Below are 20,535 nucleotides of genomic sequence, written 5' to 3'. Positions count from 1 at the left end.
TTGATAGGAATGATCTGAATGGAGACAGAAAACAGTGGAAACTAACACTCCCCGCCCAGTCCTGTTTATATGAAGCATTTGGTTCTTCCCTTGACTCTTGAGTGATGATGACATTCAGACGGGATACTGACATTATGGTAAGAAAGGGAAAAAGTGTAAGTTTCTTCTCTATTTGACTACTGTATATATTTCTCCATAAGCCGACAAACTCAAGGCTGTAAGGTGAACTAGGGTCTGCGTTTGGATTCCATAAAAACCAAATCCGTGTTGAACAAACTAATGTTTTTATGCAGTGACTTTCTGGGTAAACCGTGTGTATCTGTCATTGTGTGTGAGCCCTGAGCCCTGTTTTCCTCTGAAGGTAGTAAGTGGTAGCCGTCTCCTCACATGAATCACATCTGAAGCACAGATGACCCTCTTAAGGTAATTGATCTGACACATTTACTGTTTACCAAACAAGTGTCTGATGCATACTTGGGTATATTCCACAGCACGTGGACTGTGGTCCCCTGTGTTTGCCAGGAATGCTGTGCTCCATGTAGAGGTTTTACTCTACTCATCACTGCAGTTTGCACGCTCCTTCATGGACACTTGGAGACCTGTGCTCTGTTCCCTGTAACTGGAAGTGTGCTCTGAACTTGTCTGTCTTCCTTGGCTGTTCTTGGCCCTTGGTACCAGCTCCCTGGGGTGTCCACAAGCATTTGGGACAGAAGGTGAAGGTGGAATTTTAAAGAGAAGCTTGCTTGGATCTTCAGTGACAACCTTGACAAGCTACGGCCCAAATATGGGCCCTCTCAGAATTGTCAGGAGGAGGTTTTGCAGGTGCCACAGGTGCAACGGGCCCTGCCTCCCTCTGCCGCGTCCAGTGGGTGCAAGCCAGTCAACGTGTGGCCAGAGTGGCTGGACAGTGTCACAGCTTTCAGATGTCTTTCCTTCTACCTTTTTAAAAGAGTCCCAAATAACTCACTTGAAGTGTTTCAATGGCAAGCAAGTTTTATGAAAATGAATACTTCCTCAGTTAATTGACCAAATGGGTGAATCCTGACCCTCTCTAGTTTCTTTCCCTGGTCATAGTCATAGTGGGGAGCTGGTGTTGGCTGTGGGATTCACTGCAGCGTCCTACCCCAAAGGCAAAGAAGATGAAAATGAAGAGTGCAGAGCTGGGCTTGATTCCCAAGTCACAGTCAGGCTCCCGCTATGGTAGGCGGGACATCTCTCTAGCTGCTCACAGAGATGGAACTAGGGAATTGAGGGAAGAGTTAGGGGGACAGGGAGATTCACTTGAGTCTGATTTTCCAGGTGAATGGGAAGGGGGGCTTTGTCCAGGGTTTGGTGCTGACACATTCTTGGTAGAGGCATGTCATCACCAATGGCATTTGTCGTTGTTGTATGTTAGCAATAAGATTCAGCTGGTCAGATGTTTTGGGCCACCTTGAAGATGCTGACACATTTTCTCTGCTGTGATTGTTCTGAAGGCAGAGTAGCTGTAACCACTGTGAGAAGCCCAAATAAAAATCAATACCCCCCGCCAAAGACCACCGTTCTGAAACACACTTTTCTCTAGAAAACAGTGCCCCCCTTTCTCCCAAGCTTATTAGTTTTGGATTCCATCTCTTTGTACGTGCTAATCTAGTGTACCATGGAACACATTTTGGGAGCTGGGGGCTCTGCCTACCTTCAAGGGGGACTGTCGTGTCTGACCTGAGATTGGAGGATGCTTTCCAGTGTGAAGGCGTGTGTGAGGGAGCAGGCACAGACACAGTGAGAACAGGGTCATTTTATTGGTATAGAGACTGCAGAGGGACCGGGGGCTTTAGCTGTTCGCAGCTATGGTATTCTTAATCCAGGTCAAATAGTTGTAGACCTTGGTGTAGACTCCAGGCTTGTTCTTCTGGGCACAGCCATCGCCCCAGGAGACAATGCCTTGGAGCTGTCCGTTGGAGACCACAGGGCCACCAGAGTCACCCTGGGGTGAAGAAGGTACAAGTTGTATGGAGAGATGGAGGAGGAATATAGCTATATTTACTCTGAACCTTAAAAGACCCCTTTGCAGGCAGCTCTGTGGCTCCACGTCCTTCTCACGGTGGCCCATTCTCTGTTCTTCCTAAGCAGACAGCATGCAGCCCAAGGGAGCCTTCCTCACTTCTCAATGGGGGCACGGCAGGGAGCATCCTTAGCCCCACCACCTTGGGAGTTCAAATCTTTTTCTCGGGTGGGGCCTGGGTATCAGTGGGAGCCTCAGCATGGGAAGGGTTTTCCAAATCACCTGGCAAGAATCCTTGCCTCCCTCAAGGAAGCCTGCACAGAACATGTTGCTGGTAATCCTTCCAGGGTAGGAGGCTTCACACTTAGCCTGGGTCAGCACAGGAGCTTCCAGGCACTGCAGCTCATCTGGGTAGTCGGCTGTGAGGATCAGGCAGAGATCAAAGAAAGTCAAAATGTGGGTCAGGCTTTAGAAGGAGACAATAATCTAGGATGGAACATTGAAGAGGAACATTGTCTCTGGGGAGGACTCCAAAACATAAGTCCTGGAAAGGGATTCTGGTTTAGTTCCCAGAATGATCACTGTTGAACCCCTCTAAGACATGATCATAGCCAGTTCTCCATTTGTCCTGTCTTTTGATTTTAGGAGTCAAGTCCTTGAGACTTTGCATCCTCTGGTGCTCAGTACAGAGCCTGTGTGTGATGGGCGCTAGAAATGCGTCTTAACCCTGGAGGTGAGAGGATTTAAGTTAAGGGGCATGCTTCATTCTGGAAATTGTGAGGATGGAGGGAAGTAGAAGGACAAAGGGTCCCACTCACCACCAGAGCTCAGAGTGTTGCCCCAGCCAGAGATGAGGGCCTTGGCGCCAGCAGCTGGAGGGGCGGTGGGCAGAGAGATGGTGGACACGCGGGCATTGATGACGGCAGGTGAGGAGAGCTTGATCAGCAGGATGTCATTGTCCAGAGTATTCCTGTTATAACTGGGGTGGCGGATGATCTTGGCTGCATTGATGAACTGCTCAGTTCCCTCCAGGACTTCGATGTTGTGCTCTCCCAGTCTCACCTGGATGCGGCTGATGGACAGGGAAGGCATGGTGAAGACCTTCTCTCACAGCCAGGGCACCCATCCCACCTTCCCCAGGGTCCTTAAGCTCCCTGCTCATGGACAGCTCTGGAGGGATCAGGTGGGCTGTGTAGCCATATCACATGGGCAGTAGAGGGATGTGGGTCAGTGCAGGTGTGAGACCCAGGACCTTTCTGCTTCAGAGGTTGGTGGTAGTAGGGTTGGGAAGAGTCAAAGGGATCCCACCGGAGGCTCCTCCTCAACCAGCCTTCCCAGTCTCTTTCCCACAATCTCCACAGTCACTAGCACTGTGGGCACAAGGAGCTCCTTGTAGTTTTCCCAGCATTCTTCACCCCAGGCCTTTGCTAACTGTGCACAGTGTCTGTTCCTCCCTCCTTCTTGGCCTGGTGAACACCACCCTTCTGTGTAATCTAATCCAAGGGTAGCCATAGCATTAGCATCTCCTGGGAACTTGTTAGAAATGTCAATTCTTGGTTCTTGCCCTCATCTACTGATCAGAACCTTGGGGATGGGACCCAGTGATTTGTGCCTTAACAAGCCTGCAGGTGTTTCTGGTGCATACTCAGGTTTGAGAATTCTTTGCCTAGGCAGTTTCTCAGCTCTGTCTATGCACTCTACAGTTACCAGAAGTAGAGTGTTATATAGTGAGATATTCACACCCTCTTTCTGAAAATTTTAAGTTAATCGCCCTGGGATGGGACACAGGCATTAGTATTTTTGAATTCTTTCTAAGGTGGCTTTAATGTGTAGCTAACCAGCAAAAGGTACTTGCCTGCTTTTCTCACTACCTCTGACCACCCCAAGATCATCCCTGCCTGCTTTTATGACCACAGCCCTTGCTGTTTCATGGATTTTCCTGGGTGTGAGAGGTTCCTGTCTTGTGTTCACTCTCTGCTCTGGAGAGTCAGCTGCTGCCAACAAGTTTTCTTCTTCACCATCTCTCCCCTCCATCTTACCCAACCTCAGTATTTCTCTGGGCTGAAGTCATGCTCCACCAGGCAGCCTGGCTGGGAGCTTTGCCGTCAGGGGCCCCACACTTACGTCTTGTAGCAGTGACCTGCTGACACCACCCACTGTTTGTTAATGAGGGAGCCACCGCAGAAGTGGTAGCCAGAATTCAGGGACACCTGGTAGGGGAGAGAATTCTTCCCACAGGTGTAGCCCCCAACGATCTTGTCATCATCGTCAAAGGGGGCAGCAACTGGAGTGGAGACGGGAAGGGAGAAGGCAAGTCAGTAGCATGTTAGGGGTGCTGCTCCCAGCCTGCAGTTGCTTCCTTCTAATTAGAAATGGTTCACAAGCACAGTGAGGCTAGGCAAGGAAGGGAGCGCAGCCACCCATGGTGAGCATCACTGGATGTGGCTCCCAAGTCTCTGTGTCTCCAGAACACGTAGCTAGGTACCCAGTGGGGCTCAGACCTCTCCTGGGGTCACCAGGCTGAGGTCACAAGGAATGTCCTCACAATGCTTTCAGTGGGATAGGAGTTGGGATGTGATTGTCTCACCCACTGAGTGCTTCTCTCTTTTATTCATGAGCTGTGTACTTTTCCTGGCTATTTGAGTCCTGTATTGTCAGGATACTTTGGCCAAGCTAGGAAAACCCCCTGGTTGTGGAGAACTTGCCATGACCAGCTTCCCCCATAGCTCAGATCTGTGCAGTTAGGGCCGCGTTTAGGGCAGCCCCCAGGTTCACTTCGACAGAACAAGGGTAGATGTTGTTATTGGCCAATAATATAGCAATTCTTAACCTTGGCTGTATGCCTGGAAATATTAAGAATCACCTGGGATGCTTAAAAGCCCAGAACACAAGCTGCACCCCAGACAAATGAAGTTAGAATGTCTAGAGCTGAGTCTCTGGCATGAGTAATTTTTCAACCTCCCCATGTGCATTCGAGGTTAAGAGCAGCTGTAGTGGTGCTATTGTGGTGCTGTAGGAGACAAGTCTGAAGCCTGCTGCTTCATTTCTTGGGCCAGCCCCACCTGACCTCCTTTCCTAGCTTTTCCAACCACAGCTCGGATATAGATGAATGACAGTGGTGGGAGTGAAATCAGGGAGAAGTTGAAACAGGAGAGCCTTAAAGAGAGCCCAAACAGGATGGGAAATAGAGATGCCATATGGAGGAAATAGAATATCAGAGCACAGTCAAAAGGGGAGAGGTAGCAAGAATGGAAGGGCATGTGTCTTCCAGGAAATGGTGTGCGTGGAGCCTGAGGCAGGGCATGAAACTCACCAGCAGCTCCCACAAAGGCAAGGATCAGGAGTGGATTCATGGTGGTAGAGTGTGCCTGACTGGTGGTGGAGGACCCGTCTTTATACCTCCCGAGGATCGGGAGAGGAGGTGTCTGTGAGGTGAAGGTCACCACTCCTCCCAGTGCAAACACACCTGCAGCTTTCCCCTTCCCAGGGTCTTGCATCAGCTCAGCTATATTTGGCCACTCTGTGGGTTTTTGGTTTAAAAGTGATAAGGAAACTTGCCTTCTGAGAGGAGAGAGGGTGATTGGCTGTTTCCTACAAGGATGGTGGAATGGGGAAGACAGGGAAAACCAAGCCCCGGATCACACAGCTGGGCTTTCTTAGGCCCAGAAGATGAGGCTTAGAAGGAGGGAAAATGGCCTCGCTATTTAGGAATCCTTTTATCTACTGGGGATGTATTTAATGTTCTTAAGGAAGGACAAGCATTGGTAACAAGCTTGGCTTTTCAGTGTCTTGGAGCCCCCAAGAGAGGAGTAAAGTCTTATCTAAGGCTCATTCCTGTGAAAATGAAGATGCTTCTCTCCAGTCAGTGTGCGGGCATGTCAAATCCAAGACTTTGGGAACAAGAATTCCAACACTAAGGGATAAGGGGAAGGGAGACTCGCATTTCACAGGATTCTGGGCTTCCAGATGGCTCTCCTTCCTACCAAGGCTTAAGGATGGGAAGTGTTGCAAAGAAGGAGGGGCACAGGTTAGTTAGGAAATTGCTCAGTATATCTGGAGGATGGAAAACCAATGGCGCACTCCTCCCCTTCTTCAATGTGAAGACATTTGTCTGCCTCATGTGCATCGTGTCATAAGTTCTTTTCATGCAGCCTCACCATTGCCCTGGCAACTTGCATTCAGGGCGATGCAAACTGATCCACAATGGCATGCCAGAGTTTCGACCATGGTCAATCTGGGTTATGAGCTGATCTGAGAATCAGCAGTAGGTAGAGATTACATGGTAAATGGGTCGCATATTGGGTTCAATAACGAAGATGTGGAGGGGTGCGTCTAGAATTTTCTGTCTTAGATGCTGTGAGATTATGCTGGGCTCAGTACAAAGTGAATCTTCCCAGATAATATGCTGATTTGGGCCCTAGCAAGGTTGCTAAGACACAATTGTGTAATTGACTAAGGCACAACTTGGCCAGAGCAGTGTGGAGATGGAGATGCTGTGTCCGCTCAAGTCTAATGATGTAAGAAAAGAAGAAGCTTTCTTATGAGGGTGCTTTCCCTTCTTAGCAACTCAGAGCTCAGGTCGGTGATGGGCAGGAGTGAGCAGAGTTCAAGTTTGAATCCTTTGAAAGGTAAAAGAAGGAGGGATGTTCTGGAGATGGTGAACAAAATGAGAAAACTCAGAAACTTGGTGGTGAAATTGGGCATGGCCAGGGGGATAGCGGGAGGAAGCAAATGGAAACCAGAGGGAATTGGAAAAAATGCCAAAATGGGGCCCATGGAGTTGAGAGGTCATACAGAGTACCTTTGAGTTCAGCTCCTGCCATGACCGCCGAGCCAGCTTCCCCACAGTCAGGAGACCCACTGCTCGGAGACCCCCTCTCCACCTCGTACCTCCTCTAATCACGGATGGGCTCATACCTAATGCTGCTATATTTAGATGGGGCATGGTGCCTGACAGCTTTAGAAGAGTTTTCATGTAAGCAACTGTGGTGCATTGTTTTCATTTTGGTGACTTTGACAGTTTAACTTCCCACAGACATGCTAATTGTGATTTGTGCAGAGCAAAAATGTTTCCATTTATAGAGGAAGACAATGAGATTCAGAATGATTCTGTCTTGCTAAGAATACAGATCTTGGCAGAGCTGATCATAAGACCAACAAGCCATGGAGAGCATTGTGAAGTGTGGGAATTGCTGCAGGTGGCATCTAAAAGGCAATTTATTGAGGATCAAGACAGATGTCCCCAGAGGACAAACTACATCTGATTCCTTCCTGGTGCTTTTCTTCCTGGCAGAAATAGATGATTGAATTCATCTTTCTCCTGGTACCTTGTCTCAGAGCCTTACCTTGCCACAGTTCCAGAGCCATTCAGGCCATGACTGCCATGTAGATGACACACCTCTCTGCTCACGAATAACTGGCCAAGCCTGAGGTAGCCAGGTTTTGGAGCATTGATAATATGGACTTTTCCTGTGTTGTCCCTAAGCATGTTGTTTCATTTTGTCCCCTTGTCATGGGGTCTTCACAGAACTCCTGCCTTAGAGGATGAGGAGAGGCTCTTGCTCTAGCAAGTGTAGACACAACACCAGTGTGCACTAAACAAGGAGGTGAACCTTGGTAGAGGATGGAAAATGTGTTTGGAAAAGGGGATTTTGGGATCAGGTGCTTGTGCTCTGACTCTCTGTCTGAAAGGGAACACCCAAGAATATGAGGATTTCTGTACCTAGAGCTTGAAGACTAACCTTCTCCACAATTTTGTGCTCTTCCTTAAATGATCACAGTATAGTCTGAGGTCAGTTTACTTCAAAAAGGAATGACCTTACAGTCAGAGAAGACAGCTATAGGTGGAGACTGTTACCCCGTACTATAGACTCAGATGTGTAGGATAGGCTCAGATCCAGCTGCCCAAGCACAATTTGGAGGACATGTCATTCTGGGTCCTGTTCATTCTGAACTATAGATTTCTTTGTCTACTTCTCTAATACATCTTTCTGGCTTCTGGTTAGTGCTTAGCACACCAAACCACTGTCCTTCAATTATGATAACAGTGAATCATATCTGTGTACTTACTATATACCATGTAACTTACTATACAGCAGGTAACTCATATAAGTTAAGAATTTTTTTTCATTTTATCATCACAATCACCTTGGGATTTTACATTTTGGAGATGATCAAATGATCATTTTACAGATGATCAAATGAGCTTTCTAGAGGTGCAGTGATTCTTCCATCTCCCAGAGCAGCAGCTCCCAGTCAGAGCCGGCCCTGCCTGAACTCAATACCTTGGCAAAGCAACCAGAGCCAGAAAGAACCATGGGAGAAGATTTCAATGACTTTCAGCAACTTTGTCCCCCTTTTTTTCTCGTTTCCTCTCCTGCATTTTTCTCCATCTCCAGGTACAGTTCTGGATGTGGATGCCTGTACCAACACAAAAACACTTGAGATTCATTCCTAATACCACAACTAATCTCGATATTCGCCCCCCCCCCCCACCTTTAAAATCGGATCTCACCTCCCTGCTTGGGTCAGAGAGATGTGTTTTAAAATCCCCAAGGAAGGAGGCTGGGACTGTGCCCTCAGATGATTATTCGTGAAGTGGATTTATGCTTAATTTCAGTTTAAGAGAATGTTGCTGTGTCTCTGCCCAGGACAGTCAGCCCATTGTGGTCCTGGGTGATGAGGGAAGCCCACAGAGACCCAGGGTTTGTGACCTGTGGCTGCCAGTGTCTGCAGAGCCAGAATTGAGCTAATCCCTTGAAAGAATGAGTGCTGATGGGCAGGTGTATGGTCGGTTGCTATGGGGCTTGTTGATCTGTCAAATTCCAGGTGACAAGATCAACGCATGCTTGATGGGCCCCTTCCCAGCAGGCTCTGGTGGCTGCAACCTGGTTCAGGTGTGGAAGGTCATACTACTTTGCCTTTGGTTTTTCTTTGAAAAACAAACAATGAAAGACAGATGAAAACAAGCATTCTACCAGTGGGCAGGCAGGAATTCTCTTCTGGAAAAGGGATATTTGTGACTCCTCCCCATGTTGGCCTTGAAAGAGCTTGGTTTTGGAGTGGCTATTATTAAAATGTCAAAAAAATAGAAGACGCTGGTGAGGCTGCAGAGGAAAGGGAACACTTATACACTGTTGGCCAGAGTGTAAATCAGTTCATGGAAAAATTAATGCAGAAAGCAGTTCGGAGTTTTCTGAAATAATTTAAAACAGAACCAGCATTCCACCCAGCAATTCCTTTGGTGGGCTTTTATCCAAAGGAAAATAATTTTTTCTGCCAAAAAGACACATGGTCTTGCATATCCGTCACAGCACTATTCACAATACAAAGCCATGGAATCAATCTAGGTGGCCATCAGCAGTAGAATGGATAAAGGAAATGTGGTACATATACACCGTGGAATACTATGCAGCCAAGAAAAGAATGAAATCATGTCCTTTGCAGAAACATGGATGGAGCTGAAGACCATAATCCTAAGCAAATTAACATAGGAACAGAAAACCAAATATCAGGTTCTCACTTATAATTTTGAGCTGAGCATTGGGTACACATGGATATAAAGATGGGAACCGGAGACACTGCAACTACTAGAGGGAAGAGAGAAGGAGGGTGGAAAGGGCTGAAAAACTACCTATTGGGTACTAAGCTCACTGCCTGAGTGATGAGATCATTTGTGCCCCAATGCTCAGCATCACACAATATACCCACGTAACAATCCTGCACATGTAGCCGCTGAATCTAAAATGAAAGTTGAAATTATTATTATTTTTTTAAATGGGACCTGGACCAGAAGTGGTGGCTCATGCCTATAATCCCAAAACTTTGGATCACTTGAGGTCAGGAGTTCAAGACCAGCCTGGACAACATGGTGAAACCATGTCACTACTTAAAAAAAAAAAAAAAAAAAAACAATTAGCTGGGCATGGTGGCGCGTGACTGTAATCCCAGCTACTTGGGAGGCTGAATCACATCAACCCTGGAGGCGGAGGTTGTAGTGAGCAGAAATCATGCCACGGCACTCCAGTCTGGCTGTAGTTGAGCCAGAAGGAGACGTTTTGTGTGAAGGCTGAGGTGGGGGTTCTTCAGAGCCTCTGTGAGAAGGAGGCCCTAAGCCGTGGCTGTGGACAGAGTTGTGGCTTTCTGCTTCTTTGCCCTTTGATCTGGACCCACAGTTGAACGATTCCAGCCTCGATCCCGAGCACACACTCTGGAGACCTTCATATCTCACGGTTCCATGTGAGCAAATGGACTGAGAAAGCTTTGTGGCCTGAAAAAATGCAGCCCCTTGACCTGGCTCTCACACAGCATTTTCTCTTGCATTTAGAATAAGCATTTTTTTTTTTTTTTTTTTTTTTTTTTTTTTTTTTTTTTTTTTTTTTTTTTTTTTTTTTTATTTTGTATTTTTGGTGGTAGTGGTAGTGGTTTATTTTACACTGAACATTTGGAAGAAATGTCGTGGTTACTTGTGATTTTCATGCCCTGTTTCTGCTGACAACCCTTCTGAGTGGGGTGACTCACTCTCCTGTGTAAAGAGTCTAAGTCGCCCAGGTAGGAGGTGGAAGCAGCCATATGGAAGGCCACTGGGATCCTTATGTCTGTCTCTTGGCTTCAGGTAACCAGCTGGGCTTTGATAGGAATGATCTGAATGGACACAGAAAATAATGCAAACTAACACTCCCCCCACCAGCCCAGACCTGTTTATACAAAGCGTTTGGTTCTTCCCTTGACTCGAGTGATGATGATATTCAGACGAGGCATTGACATTATGGTAAGAAAGGGAAAAAAATGTATCTATTTTGTCTATCTATCTACTACTGTATATGTATCTCTACAAGCAGACAAACCCAAGGCTGTAAAGTGAACTAGGGTCTGAGTTTGGACTCCATAAAAACAAAATCCATGTTGAACAAAGTGGTGTTTGTATGCAGTGAATTTCTGGGTAACCCAGGTGTATCTGTCCATTTTGTGTGAGCACTGAGCCCTGCTTTACTCTGAAGATAGTGAGTGGTAGCCGTCTCCTTACACAAACCACACATCTGGAGCACAGATGGCCCTCTCGAGGTAATTGATAGGACACATTTACTGTTTACCAAACAAGTGGCTGATGCATACATGGGTGTATTCCACAGCAAGTGGACTGCAGTCCCCTGTGTTTTCCAGGAATGCTGTGTTCCATGTAGAGGTTTTACTCTACTCATCACTGCAATTTGCATGCTGCTCCATGGACACTTGGAGGCCTGTGCTGTGTTCCCTGTAACAGGAAATGTGCTCTGAACTTGTCTGTCTCCCTTGGCTGCTCCTGGTCCTTGAAACCAGCTCCAGGGGTGTCCACAACCACTTGGGACAGAAGGTGAAGGTGGAATTTCAAAGAGAAGCTTGCTTGGATCTTTGGTGACAAACTTGGATGAGTTACGGCCCCAACATGGGCCCTCTCAGAATTGCCAGGAGGAGGCTTTGGCAGGTGCCACAGGTGCCACGTGTCCTGGCTCCCTCTGCTGCATCCAGTGGTGCAAGCCTGCCAATGTGCTTCCAGAGTGACTGGATCATGTTATAGCCCTCAGATGTCTTTCCTTCCACCTTTTATAAAGAGTCCCAAGTAACTTGTAGTGTTTCAAAGGCAAGCAAATTTTATGAAAAGGAATCCTTCTTCAGTTGATTGATCATATGGGTGAATCCTGACCCTCTCTAATTTCGTTCCCTGGTCAGAGTGGGGAGCTGTTTGTAGCTGTGGGATTCACTGTGGCGTCTTACCCCAAAGGCAAAGAAGAGTGCAGAGCTGGACTTGATTCCCAAGTCACAGTCAGGCTCCCGCTATGGTAGGCAGGACATCTCTCTAGCTGCTCACAGAGATGGAACTAGGGAATTGAGGGAGAGTTAGGGGTCCAGGGAGATTTACTTGAGTCTGATTTTCCAGGTGAATGAGAAGGGAGGGCTTGGTCGAGGGTTTGGTGCCTAAACATTCCTGGGAGAGACACATCATCACCAACAGCATTGTCATTATTGTTGTATGTTAGCAATAAGATTCAGCTGGTCAGATTTTTTGGGCCACCTTGAAAATGCTGACACATTTTCTGTGCTGTGATTGTTCTGAAGGCAGAGTAGCTCCAACCAGTGTGAGAACCCAAATAAAAATCAATACCCCCCCACCAAAGACCACCATTCTGAAACACACATTTCTCTAGAAACAGTAACAAAGCCCCTCCTTCTCTGAAGCTTCTTCTTATTTTTGGATTCCATTTCTTTTCATGTGCCAATCTAGTGTACCATGCAACACATTTTGGGAGCTGGGGGCTCTGCTTACATTTAAGGGAGACAGCCCTGTCTGGCCTGAGAGTGGAGGATGCTTTCCAGTGAGAAGGAGTGTGAGGCAGCAGGCACAGACACAGACAATGAGAGAAGGGTCACTTTATTGGTACCAAGACTGCAGAGGGACTGGGGGCTTTAGCTGTTGGCAGCTATGGTGTCCTTAATCCAGTCCACATAGTTGTAGACCTTGGTGTAGACTCCAGGCCTCCTCTTCAGGGCACAGCCATAGCCCCAGGAGACAATGCCTTGGAGCTGTCCATTGCAGACCACAGGGCCGCCAGAGTCACCCTGCGGTGAAGAAGGGACAGGTTGTATGGAGAGAGAGATGGAGGAGGAATATAGCTACATTCACTCTGAACCTTAAAAGACGCCTTTCCAGCTAGCTCTGTGCCTCCACGTCCTTCTATGGTGGTGGCCATTCTCTGTTCTTCCTAAGCAGTCAGCATGCAGCCCAAGGGAGCCTTCCTCACTTCTCCATGGGCTCATTGCAGGGAACCTCCTCAACCCTGCCACATTGGGAGTTCAAATCTTTTTCCCAGATGGGGCCTGGGTATCAGTGGGAACCTCAGCATGGGAAGGGTTGTTCAAATCACCTGGCAGGAATCCTTGCCTCCTTCAAGGAAGCCCACACAGAACATGTTGCTGGTAATCCGGAAAGGGTAGGAGAGTTTACACTTAGTCTGGGTCAGCACAGGAGCATCCAGGCACTGCAGCTCGTCTGGGTAGTCAGCTGTGAGGATCAGGAAGAGATCAAAGAAAGTCAAAATATGGGTCAGGCCAGAGAAGGAGACAATAATCTAGGATGGAACACTGAAGAGGAACACTGCTCCTGGAGAGGACTCCAAAACATAAGTCCTGGCAAGGAACTCTGGCTTTTAGTTTCCAGAATGATCATTGTTGAACCTAAGACATGATCATAGCAAGTTCTCCATTTGTCCTGTCTCTTGATTTTAGGAGCCAAGTCCTTGAGACTTTGCGTCTCTCTGGTGTCCAGTGCAGAGCCTGTGTGTAATGGGCACTGGAAATGTGTCTTAAGCCTGGAGGTGACAGGTTTTAAGTTAAGGGGCATGGTTTGTTCTGGAAATTGTGAGGATGGAGGGAAGTAGAAGGGCGAAGGGTCCCACTCACCGCCAGAGCTCAGAGTGTTGCCCCAACCGGAGATGAGGCACTCAGTGCCAGCAGCTGGAGGGGCGTTGGGCAGAGGGATGGTGGACACGTAGTCATTGATGACGGCAGGCGTGGAGAGCTTGATCAGCAGGATGTCATTGTTCAGAGTATTCCCGTTGTATTTGGGGTGGCGGATGATCTTGGTTGCATTGATGAACTGCTCATTCCCTTCCAGGACTTCAATGTTGTGCTCTCCCAGTCTCACCTCAATGTGGCTGATGGGCAGGGCAGGCATGGTGAAGACCTTCTTTCATAGCCACGACACCCTTCCCACCATCCCCAGGTCCTTAAGCTCCCTGCTCATGGACTGTTCTGTAGACATGGGGTGTGATGTGTGGCCATATCTCATGGGCAGGAGAGCAGTGTGGGTCAGTGCAGGTGTGAGACCCAGAACATTTCTGCTTCAGAGGTTGGTGTTAGTTGGGTGGGGAAGAGTCAAAGGAATCCCAGAGGAGGCTGCTCCTCAACCTGCCTTCCTAGCCTCTTTCCCACAGTCTCCACAGTCACTAGCACTGTGGGCACAAGGAGCTCCTTGTAATTTTCCCAGCATTGTTCACCCCAGGCCTTTGCTAACTGCGCACAGTGACTTCCTCCCTTCCTTTTTGGCCTGGTGAGCAACACACTTCTCTGTATTCTAATCCAAGGGTAGCCATAGCATTAGAATCTCCTGGGAACTTGTTAGAAATGTAAATTCTTCATCCTTACCCCCACCTACTGATCAGAACCTTGGGGATGGTGCCCAGTGATTTCTGCCTTAACAAGCTGGTAGGTGGTTCTGGTGCATACTCAGGTTTGAGAGTTCTTGTTGTAGGCAGTGGTTCTCAGCTCTGTCTATACACTCTACAGTTACCAAGGTAGAGTGTGAAATACTCACTGACATTCACAACCTCTTCCTGAAAATTTTGTGTTAATTGCCCTGGGATAGGACACAGGCTTCAGTATTTTAAAAATCTCTTTCTTAGGTGGCTTGAATGTGTGGCTAACCAGCAAAAGGTACATCCCTGCTTTTCTCACTAGCTCTGAGCATCCCAAGATCATCACTGACCGCTTTTATGACCACAGCCCTTGCTGTTTCATGAATTTACCTTGGTATGAGATGTTCCTGTCTTGTGTTCACTCTGGTCTGCAGAGTCAGCTGCTGCCAGCAAGTTTTCTTCTCCACCACCTCTCCCATCCATCTCACCCAACCTCAGTATTTGCCTGGGCTGAAGCCATGCTCTCCCAGGCAGCCTGGCTGGGAGTTTTGCAGTGAGGCGCCCCACACTTACGGCTTGTAGCAGTGACCGGCTGAAACCACCCACTGTTCACTGATGAGGGAGCCGCCACAGAAGTGGTAGCCAGAATTCAGGGACACCTGGTAGGGGACAGAATTCTCCTCACAAGTATGGCCCCCAACGATCTTGTCATTATCATCAAAGGGGACAGCAACTGGAGTGGATATGGGAAGGGAGAAGGCAAGTCAGTAGCATGTTAGGGGTGGTGCTCCCAGCCTGCGGTTGCTTCCTTCTCATTTGAAATCCTTAAGAAGCACAGTGAGGCTACGCAAGGGAGGGATGGCTGCCATCCCTGGTGAGCATCACTGGATGTGGCTTCCAAGTCTCTGTGTCTCCAGGGCACATTGCTAGGTACCCTGTGGGTGTTCAGATCTCTCCTGGGGTCACCAGGCTGAGGTCGCAAGGAATTTCCTCACAATACTTCCAGTGGGACAGGAGTTGTTGGGATGTGGTTGTCTCACCCACTGAGTGCTTCTCTCTTTGTTCATCAGCTGTGTACCTCTCCTGGCTATTGGAGCCCTGGCTTGTCAGGATAATTTGACCAAGCTAGGAAAACGCCCTGGCTGCGCAGACCTGACCATGACCAGATTCCCTCATAGCTCAGAACTGTGGAGTCAGGGCAGAGTTGAGGGCAGCCCCCAGGCTCACTTTGACAGAACAAAGGTAGACGTTATTATTGGCCAATAGGACAGCAATTCTTAACCTTGGCTGCATGCCTTGAAATGTTACAAATCATCTGGGATGCTTAAAAACCCAGAACATAGGTTGCACCCCCAGACAATGAAGTTAGAATTTCTAGAGCTGACTCTCTGGCAAGAGTTATTTTTCAACCTCTCCAGGTGCATTCGAGGTTAAGAGCAGCTATAATAGTGCTATTCTCCTGCTGTCAGAGCCAAGCCTGAAGCCTGCTGCTTCATTTCATGGTCCAGCCCCACCTGGCCTCCCTTCTCAGCTTCTCCATTCACATGTTGGATATGGATGAATGGCAGTGGTGGGAGTGAAATTAGGGAGAAGTTGAAACAGGTGAGGCTTAAAGCGAGTCCAAGGGGAATGGGAAGTAGAGATGCCGGATGGAGGAAACAGAATATTGGAGTAAAGTCAAAAGAGAAGAGGCAGCAAGAATGGAAGGACTTGTGTCTGCCAGGAAAGGGTGTGGGTGGGGCCTGAGGTAGGGCATGATACTCACCAGCAGCTCCCACAAAAGTAAGGATCAGGAATGGATTCATGGTGGTAGAGTGTCCCTGACTGGTGGTGGAGGACCCATGTTTATACCTCCTGAGGATCGGGAAAGGAGGTGTCTGTGAGGTGAAGGTCACCACTCCTCTCAGCACAAACACACCTGCAGCTTTCCCCTTCCCAGGGTCTTACATCAGCTCGGCTATGTTTGGCCACTTTGTGTGTTTGTGATTCACAGGTGATAAGGAAACTTGCCTTCTTAGAGCAGAGAGGGAGACTGGCTGTTTCCTGCAAGGATGCTGGGATGGGAAAGACAGGGAAAGCCAAGTCCTGGATCACACAGCTGGGCTTTCTTAGGCCGAGGAGATGATGGTTAGAAGGAAGGAGAGTGGCCTGGCTGTTTAGGAGTCTTTTTGACTACTGGGGATGTATTTAATGTACTTAAGGAAGGACAAGCGTTGGTAACAAGCTTGGTTTTTGAGTGTCCTGGATCCCCCAAGAGAGGAGGGAAGTCTTATCTAAGGCTCATTCTTGTGAAAATAAAGATGCTTCTCTCCAGTCAGGGTGCAGGCATGTCAAATCCAAGACTTTGGGAACAAGAATTCCAACACTAAGGGGTAAGGAGAGGGGAAACTCGCATTCCATAGGATTCTGGGCTTCCAGGTGGCTCTCCTTCCTATCAAGGCTTAAGGATGGGAAGTGCTGCAAAGAAGGAGGGGACACAGGTTAGGTAGGAACTTACTCAGTGCATCTGGAGGATGGAAAACCAGTGGTGCACTCCTCCCCGTCTACAATGTGAAGACATTTGTCTCTCTCATGTGTATCCTGTCGTAGGTTCTTTTTATGCAGCCTCACAGTTGCCCTGGCAACCTGCACTCAGGGTGATGCAAACTGACCCACCTGCTCGGGGCTAACAGCCTGAACCAGAATGACATGCCCCCGATCAGATGTCAGAGTTTGGACCATGGTAAATCTGGGTTATGATTGGATCTTAGAATCAGCAGTAGGTAGAGATTTTAGCACATGTTAAATGGGTCACATGTTGGATTCAATGATGGAAATTTGGAGGGGTGGATCTAGAATTTTCTATCTTAGATGCAGTGAGATTATACTGGGCTCAGTAGAAAGTGAATCTTTCCAGAGAATATCCTGATTTGGGCCTTACCAAGGCTACTAAACACAGTTGTGTAATTGACTGAGGCACAACCTGGCCAGAGCTGTGTGGAGATGGGAATGCTGTCTCCGCTCAAGTCTAATGGTGTAAGGAAAGAAAGAGCTTCCTTATGAGGGTGCTTTCCCTTCTCAGCAACTCAGAGCTCAGGTTGGTGATGGGCAGGAGTAAGCAGAGTTCAAGTCTGAATTGTTTGAAAGGTAAAAGTACCAGGGATGTTCTGGAGACAGTGAACCAAATGATAAAAGATCAGAAACTTGGTAGTGAAATTGGACATGGCCAGGGGATAGAGGGAGGAAGCAAATGGAAACCAGAGAGAATTGGAAAAAAATGCCAAGTGGTGTCTGTGGAGTTGAGAGGACACACAGAATACCTTCAGTTTCAGCTTCTAGAATGGCTGCTGAACCAGTTTCCCCACAGCCAGGAGACCCACTGTTCAGAGACCCCTCTCCACCCCGTACCCCCTCTAATCAGTGATGGGCTCATAGCTAACACTGCTATATTTAGATGGTCCACGGTGTCTGACAGCTTTGCAAGAGTTTTCACGTAAGTAACAGTGGTGAATTACTTTTCAATTTTGCTGAGTTTCACAGTTTATCTTCCCACAAACATGGTAATTATGATTTGTGCAGAGCAAAATAATTTCCACTTATAGAGGAAGACAATGAGATTCAGAAGGATTCTGTCTTGCCCAAGAATACAGATCTTGGCAGAGCTGACCATAAGACCAACAGAAGCCATGGAGAGCACTGTGAAGTGTAGGAATTGCTGCAGGTGGCATCAAAAAGGAGATTTATTGAGGATCGAGGCAGAGGTCCCCAGAGGTCAAACTGTACATTTGATTCCTTCCTAGTTCTTTTCTTCCTGGCAGAAATAGATGATTGAATTTGTCTTTCTTCTGGCAGCTTGTCTCAGAGCCTTACGTTGCCACAGTTCCAGACCCATCCAGGCCTTGACTGCCATGTAGATGACACACCTCTCTGCTCACGAACAACTGGCCAAGCCTGAAGTAGCCAGGTTTTGGAGCATTGATAACATGGGCTTTTCCCATGTTGTCCCTAAACATGTTTGGTTTTTCCCCTTGTCATGGGGTCTTCACAGAACTCCTCCATTAGAGAATAAGGAGAGACTCTTGCTCTAGCAACAGTAGACACCAGTGTGCACTAAACAGGGAGATGAACCTTGGTAGAAGATGGAAATTTTGTTTGGTAAAAGGGATTTTTGGATCAGTGCTTGTGGTTCTGACTCTCTGTCTGAAACAGAACACCCATAAATATGAGGATTTTCTGTATCTAGAGCTTGAAGTCTAGACTTCTCCAGTATTTTGCACTCTTCCTTAAATGATCACAGTATAGTCTGAGGTCAGCTTTCTTCAAAGGGAATGACCTTACTTTCAGAGAAGACAGCTATAGGTGGAGACTGTTACCTCATACCGTAGACTCAGATGTGTAGGACAGGTTCAGATCCAGCTGCCCAAGCTCCATTTGGAGGACATGCCGTTCTTGGTACTGTTCATTCTGAACTACAGATTTCTTTCGTCTACTTCTTTAAGAAATCTTTCTAGATTGTGGTTAGTGCTTAGCCCACCAAACCACTGTCCTTCAATTATAACAGTGAATTGTATCTGTGTGCTTACTATATAGTACATAACTTACTATACAACATGTAACTCATTTAAGTTAAGAATGATTTTTTCATTTTATCATCACAAACACCTATGGGATTGCCCATTTTACAGATGATCAAATGAGCTTTCTGGAGGTGAAGTGACTCTTCCATCTCCCAGAGCAGCAGCTCCCAGCCAGAGCCCACCCTCTCTGTACTCAAGACCTTGGCAAAGCAACCAGAGTCAGAAAGAACCACGAGAGAAGCTTTCCGTGACTTTCAGCCACTTTGTTCCCCTTTTTTTCTCCTCTCCTCTCCTGCATTTTTCCCTATCTCCAGGTACAGTTCGGGATGTGGATACCTGTCCCAACACAAAAACACTTGGGGATTCATTCCTGATACCCCAATACTTCCCAATTTTCTCCCCTTTCAAGTCAGATCTCACCTACCTGTTTGGGTCAGAGAGATGGGAGTGTTAAAATCCCCGAGGAAGGAGGCAGGGGCTGTGCCCTCAGATGGTTATTGGTGAAGGGAATTTATGCTTCATTTCAGTTTAAGAGAATGTTGCTGTGTCTCTGCCTAGGACAGGCAGCCCATTGTGTCCGTGGGTGATGAGGGAAGTCCACAGAGACCCAGGATTTGTGACATGTGGCTGCCAATGTCTGCAGAGCCAGAATTGAGCTTGAAAGGATGGGTGCTGATGGGCAGTTGTATGGTAAGTTGCTATGGGGCTTCTTGATCTCTCAAATTCCAGGTGGCAAGATCAATGCATGCTTGATGGACCGCTTCCCAGCAGGCTCTGGTGGCTGCAAACTTTTTCTGGTGTCGAAGATCCTACCACTTTACCTTTGGGTTTTCTTTGAAAAACAGACAATGAAAGACAGATGAAAACAAGAGTTCTACCAGTGGGCAGGCAATAATTCTCTTCTGGAAAAGGGATGTTTGTGGCTCTTCCCCACATTGTCCTTGAAAGAGCTTGGCTGCAGAGTGGCTATTAATAAAATGTCAAAAAAACAGAAGGGGCTGGGTAGGCTGCAGAGGAAAGGGAACACTTACACATGGTTGGCCAGAGTATAAATTAGTTCATGGAAAAATTAATGCAGAAAGCATTTTGGAGATTTCTGAAATAATTTAAAACAGAACTACCTTTCCACCAAGCAATTCCTTTACTGGGCATTTACCTAAAGGAAAATAATTGTTCTGCCAAAAAGACACATGCTCTAGAAAGTCCTTAACAGCACTATTCACAGCAGCAAAGCCATGAAATCAACCTAGGTGGCCATCAGTGGTAAACTGGATTAAGGAAATGTGGTACACATACACCATGGAATACTATGCAGCCATGAAAAGAATGAAAACATGTCCTTTGCAACAACATGGATGGAGGTGGAGACCATAATCCTAAGCAAATTAACATGGGAACGCAAAACCAAATATCACGTTCTCATGTATAAGTGGGAGCTGAGCATTGGGTACACATGGACATAAAGATGGGAAGAGTAGACACTGCAACTACTAGAGGGAAGAGAGAAGGAGGGTGGAAAGGGCTGGAAAACTACCTGTTGGGTACTAAGCTCACTGCCTGAGTGATGAGATCATTTGTGCCCCAAACCTCAGCATCACACAATACACCCATGTAACAAACCTGCACATGTACCCCCTGAATCTAAAATAAATGTTGAAATTTTTAAATGGAACCTGGGCAAGGAGCAGTGGCTCACGCCTGTAATCCCAGCACTTTGGATCACTGGAGGTCAGGAGTTCAAAACCAGCCTGGCCAACATAGTGAAACCCTGTCTCTACTAAAAATACAAAAAAAGAAAAAGAAAGAAAAAAGGAAGGGAGGGAGG

At 47.3% G+C, this 20,535-nt stretch overlaps 3 protein-coding genes and 1 gene segment (V, D, J or C); all 4 read right to left on the bottom strand.

The window, feature by feature from the left end:
* Positions 1-20,535, bottom strand: part of LOC105546604 — a 261,509-nt gene that overhangs the window by 61,455 nt on the left and 179,519 nt on the right. The gene's annotated exons all lie outside the window — the stretch shown is intronic.
* Positions 1-20,535, bottom strand: part of LOC105546599 — a 135,936-nt gene that overhangs the window by 57,265 nt on the left and 58,136 nt on the right.
* LOC105546592 (trypsin-1-like) lies at positions 1,759-6,110 on the bottom strand. Of its 3 annotated transcripts, XM_011989845.1 has the most exons (6): positions 5,298-5,337; positions 4,109-4,268; positions 3,716-3,756; positions 2,803-3,057; positions 2,267-2,403; positions 1,759-1,966 (listed from the first exon to the last, which is right to left on the bottom strand). In XM_011989845.1, the coding sequence occupies exons 1-6, from the start codon at positions 5,335-5,337 to the stop codon at positions 1,814-1,816; spliced, it is 786 nt and encodes a 261-aa protein (XP_011845235.1). In that variant the 3' UTR covers positions 1,759-1,813. The 3 variants fall into 3 exon arrangements, with proteins under 3 accessions (XP_011845235.1, XP_011845234.1, XP_011845236.1); XM_011989844.1 differs by lacking the exons at positions 3,716-3,756; positions 5,298-5,337 and adding an exon at positions 6,029-6,110 and having other exon boundaries at positions 2,803-3,056; XM_011989846.1 differs by lacking the exon at positions 3,716-3,756 and having other exon boundaries at positions 2,803-3,056; positions 5,298-5,356.
* Positions 12,378-15,959, bottom strand: LOC105546593 (putative trypsin-6). 2 transcript variants are annotated; one of them, XM_011989847.1, is made up of 6 exons: positions 15,920-15,959; positions 14,728-14,887; positions 14,334-14,375; positions 13,421-13,674; positions 12,886-13,022; positions 12,378-12,580 (listed from the first exon to the last, which is right to left on the bottom strand). In XM_011989847.1, the coding sequence occupies exons 1-6, from the start codon at positions 15,957-15,959 to the stop codon at positions 12,428-12,430; spliced, it is 786 nt and encodes a 261-aa protein (XP_011845237.1). In that variant the 3' UTR covers positions 12,378-12,427. The 2 variants fall into 2 exon arrangements, with proteins under 2 accessions (XP_011845237.1, XP_011845238.1); XM_011989848.1 differs by lacking the exon at positions 14,334-14,375.

This window comes from Mandrillus leucophaeus, unplaced genomic scaffold (genome assembly GCF_000951045.1).
Source record: "Mandrillus leucophaeus isolate KB7577 unplaced genomic scaffold, Mleu.le_1.0 Scaffold365, whole genome shotgun sequence".
NCBI classification, from domain to species: domain Eukaryota; kingdom Metazoa; phylum Chordata; class Mammalia; order Primates; family Cercopithecidae; genus Mandrillus; species Mandrillus leucophaeus.
The sequence above is the reverse complement of the archived record's forward strand: the minus strand, read 5'-3'. Positions and strand labels throughout refer to the sequence as shown.

Coding starts and splice junctions, on each gene's coding strand:
- LOC105546593 (XM_011989847.1), bottom strand. CDS start 15,959: ATGAATCCATTCCTGATCCTTACTTTTGTGGGAGCTGCTG. Junction 13,675..14,333: donor GGAAGAGGTTGTGAATGTCA/GTGAGTATTTCA, acceptor CCTGCCCATCAG/CCACATTGAGGTGAGACTGG. Junction 13,023..13,420: donor CAACACTCTGAGCTCTGGCG/GTGAGTGGGACC, acceptor TGATCCTCACAG/CTGACTACCCAGACGAGCTG.
- LOC105546592 (XM_011989844.1), bottom strand. CDS start 6,110: ATGCACATGAGGCAGACAAATGTCTTCACATTGAAGAAGGGGAGGAGT. Junction 4,269..6,028: donor CCATCCTCCAGATATACTGA/GCAATTTCCTAA, acceptor TCTCCACTCCAG/TTGCTGCCCCCTTTGACGAT. Junction 3,057..4,108: donor GCAGGTCACTGCTACAAGAC/GTAAGTGTGGGG, acceptor CCTGTCCATCAG/CCGCATCCAGGTGAGACTGG.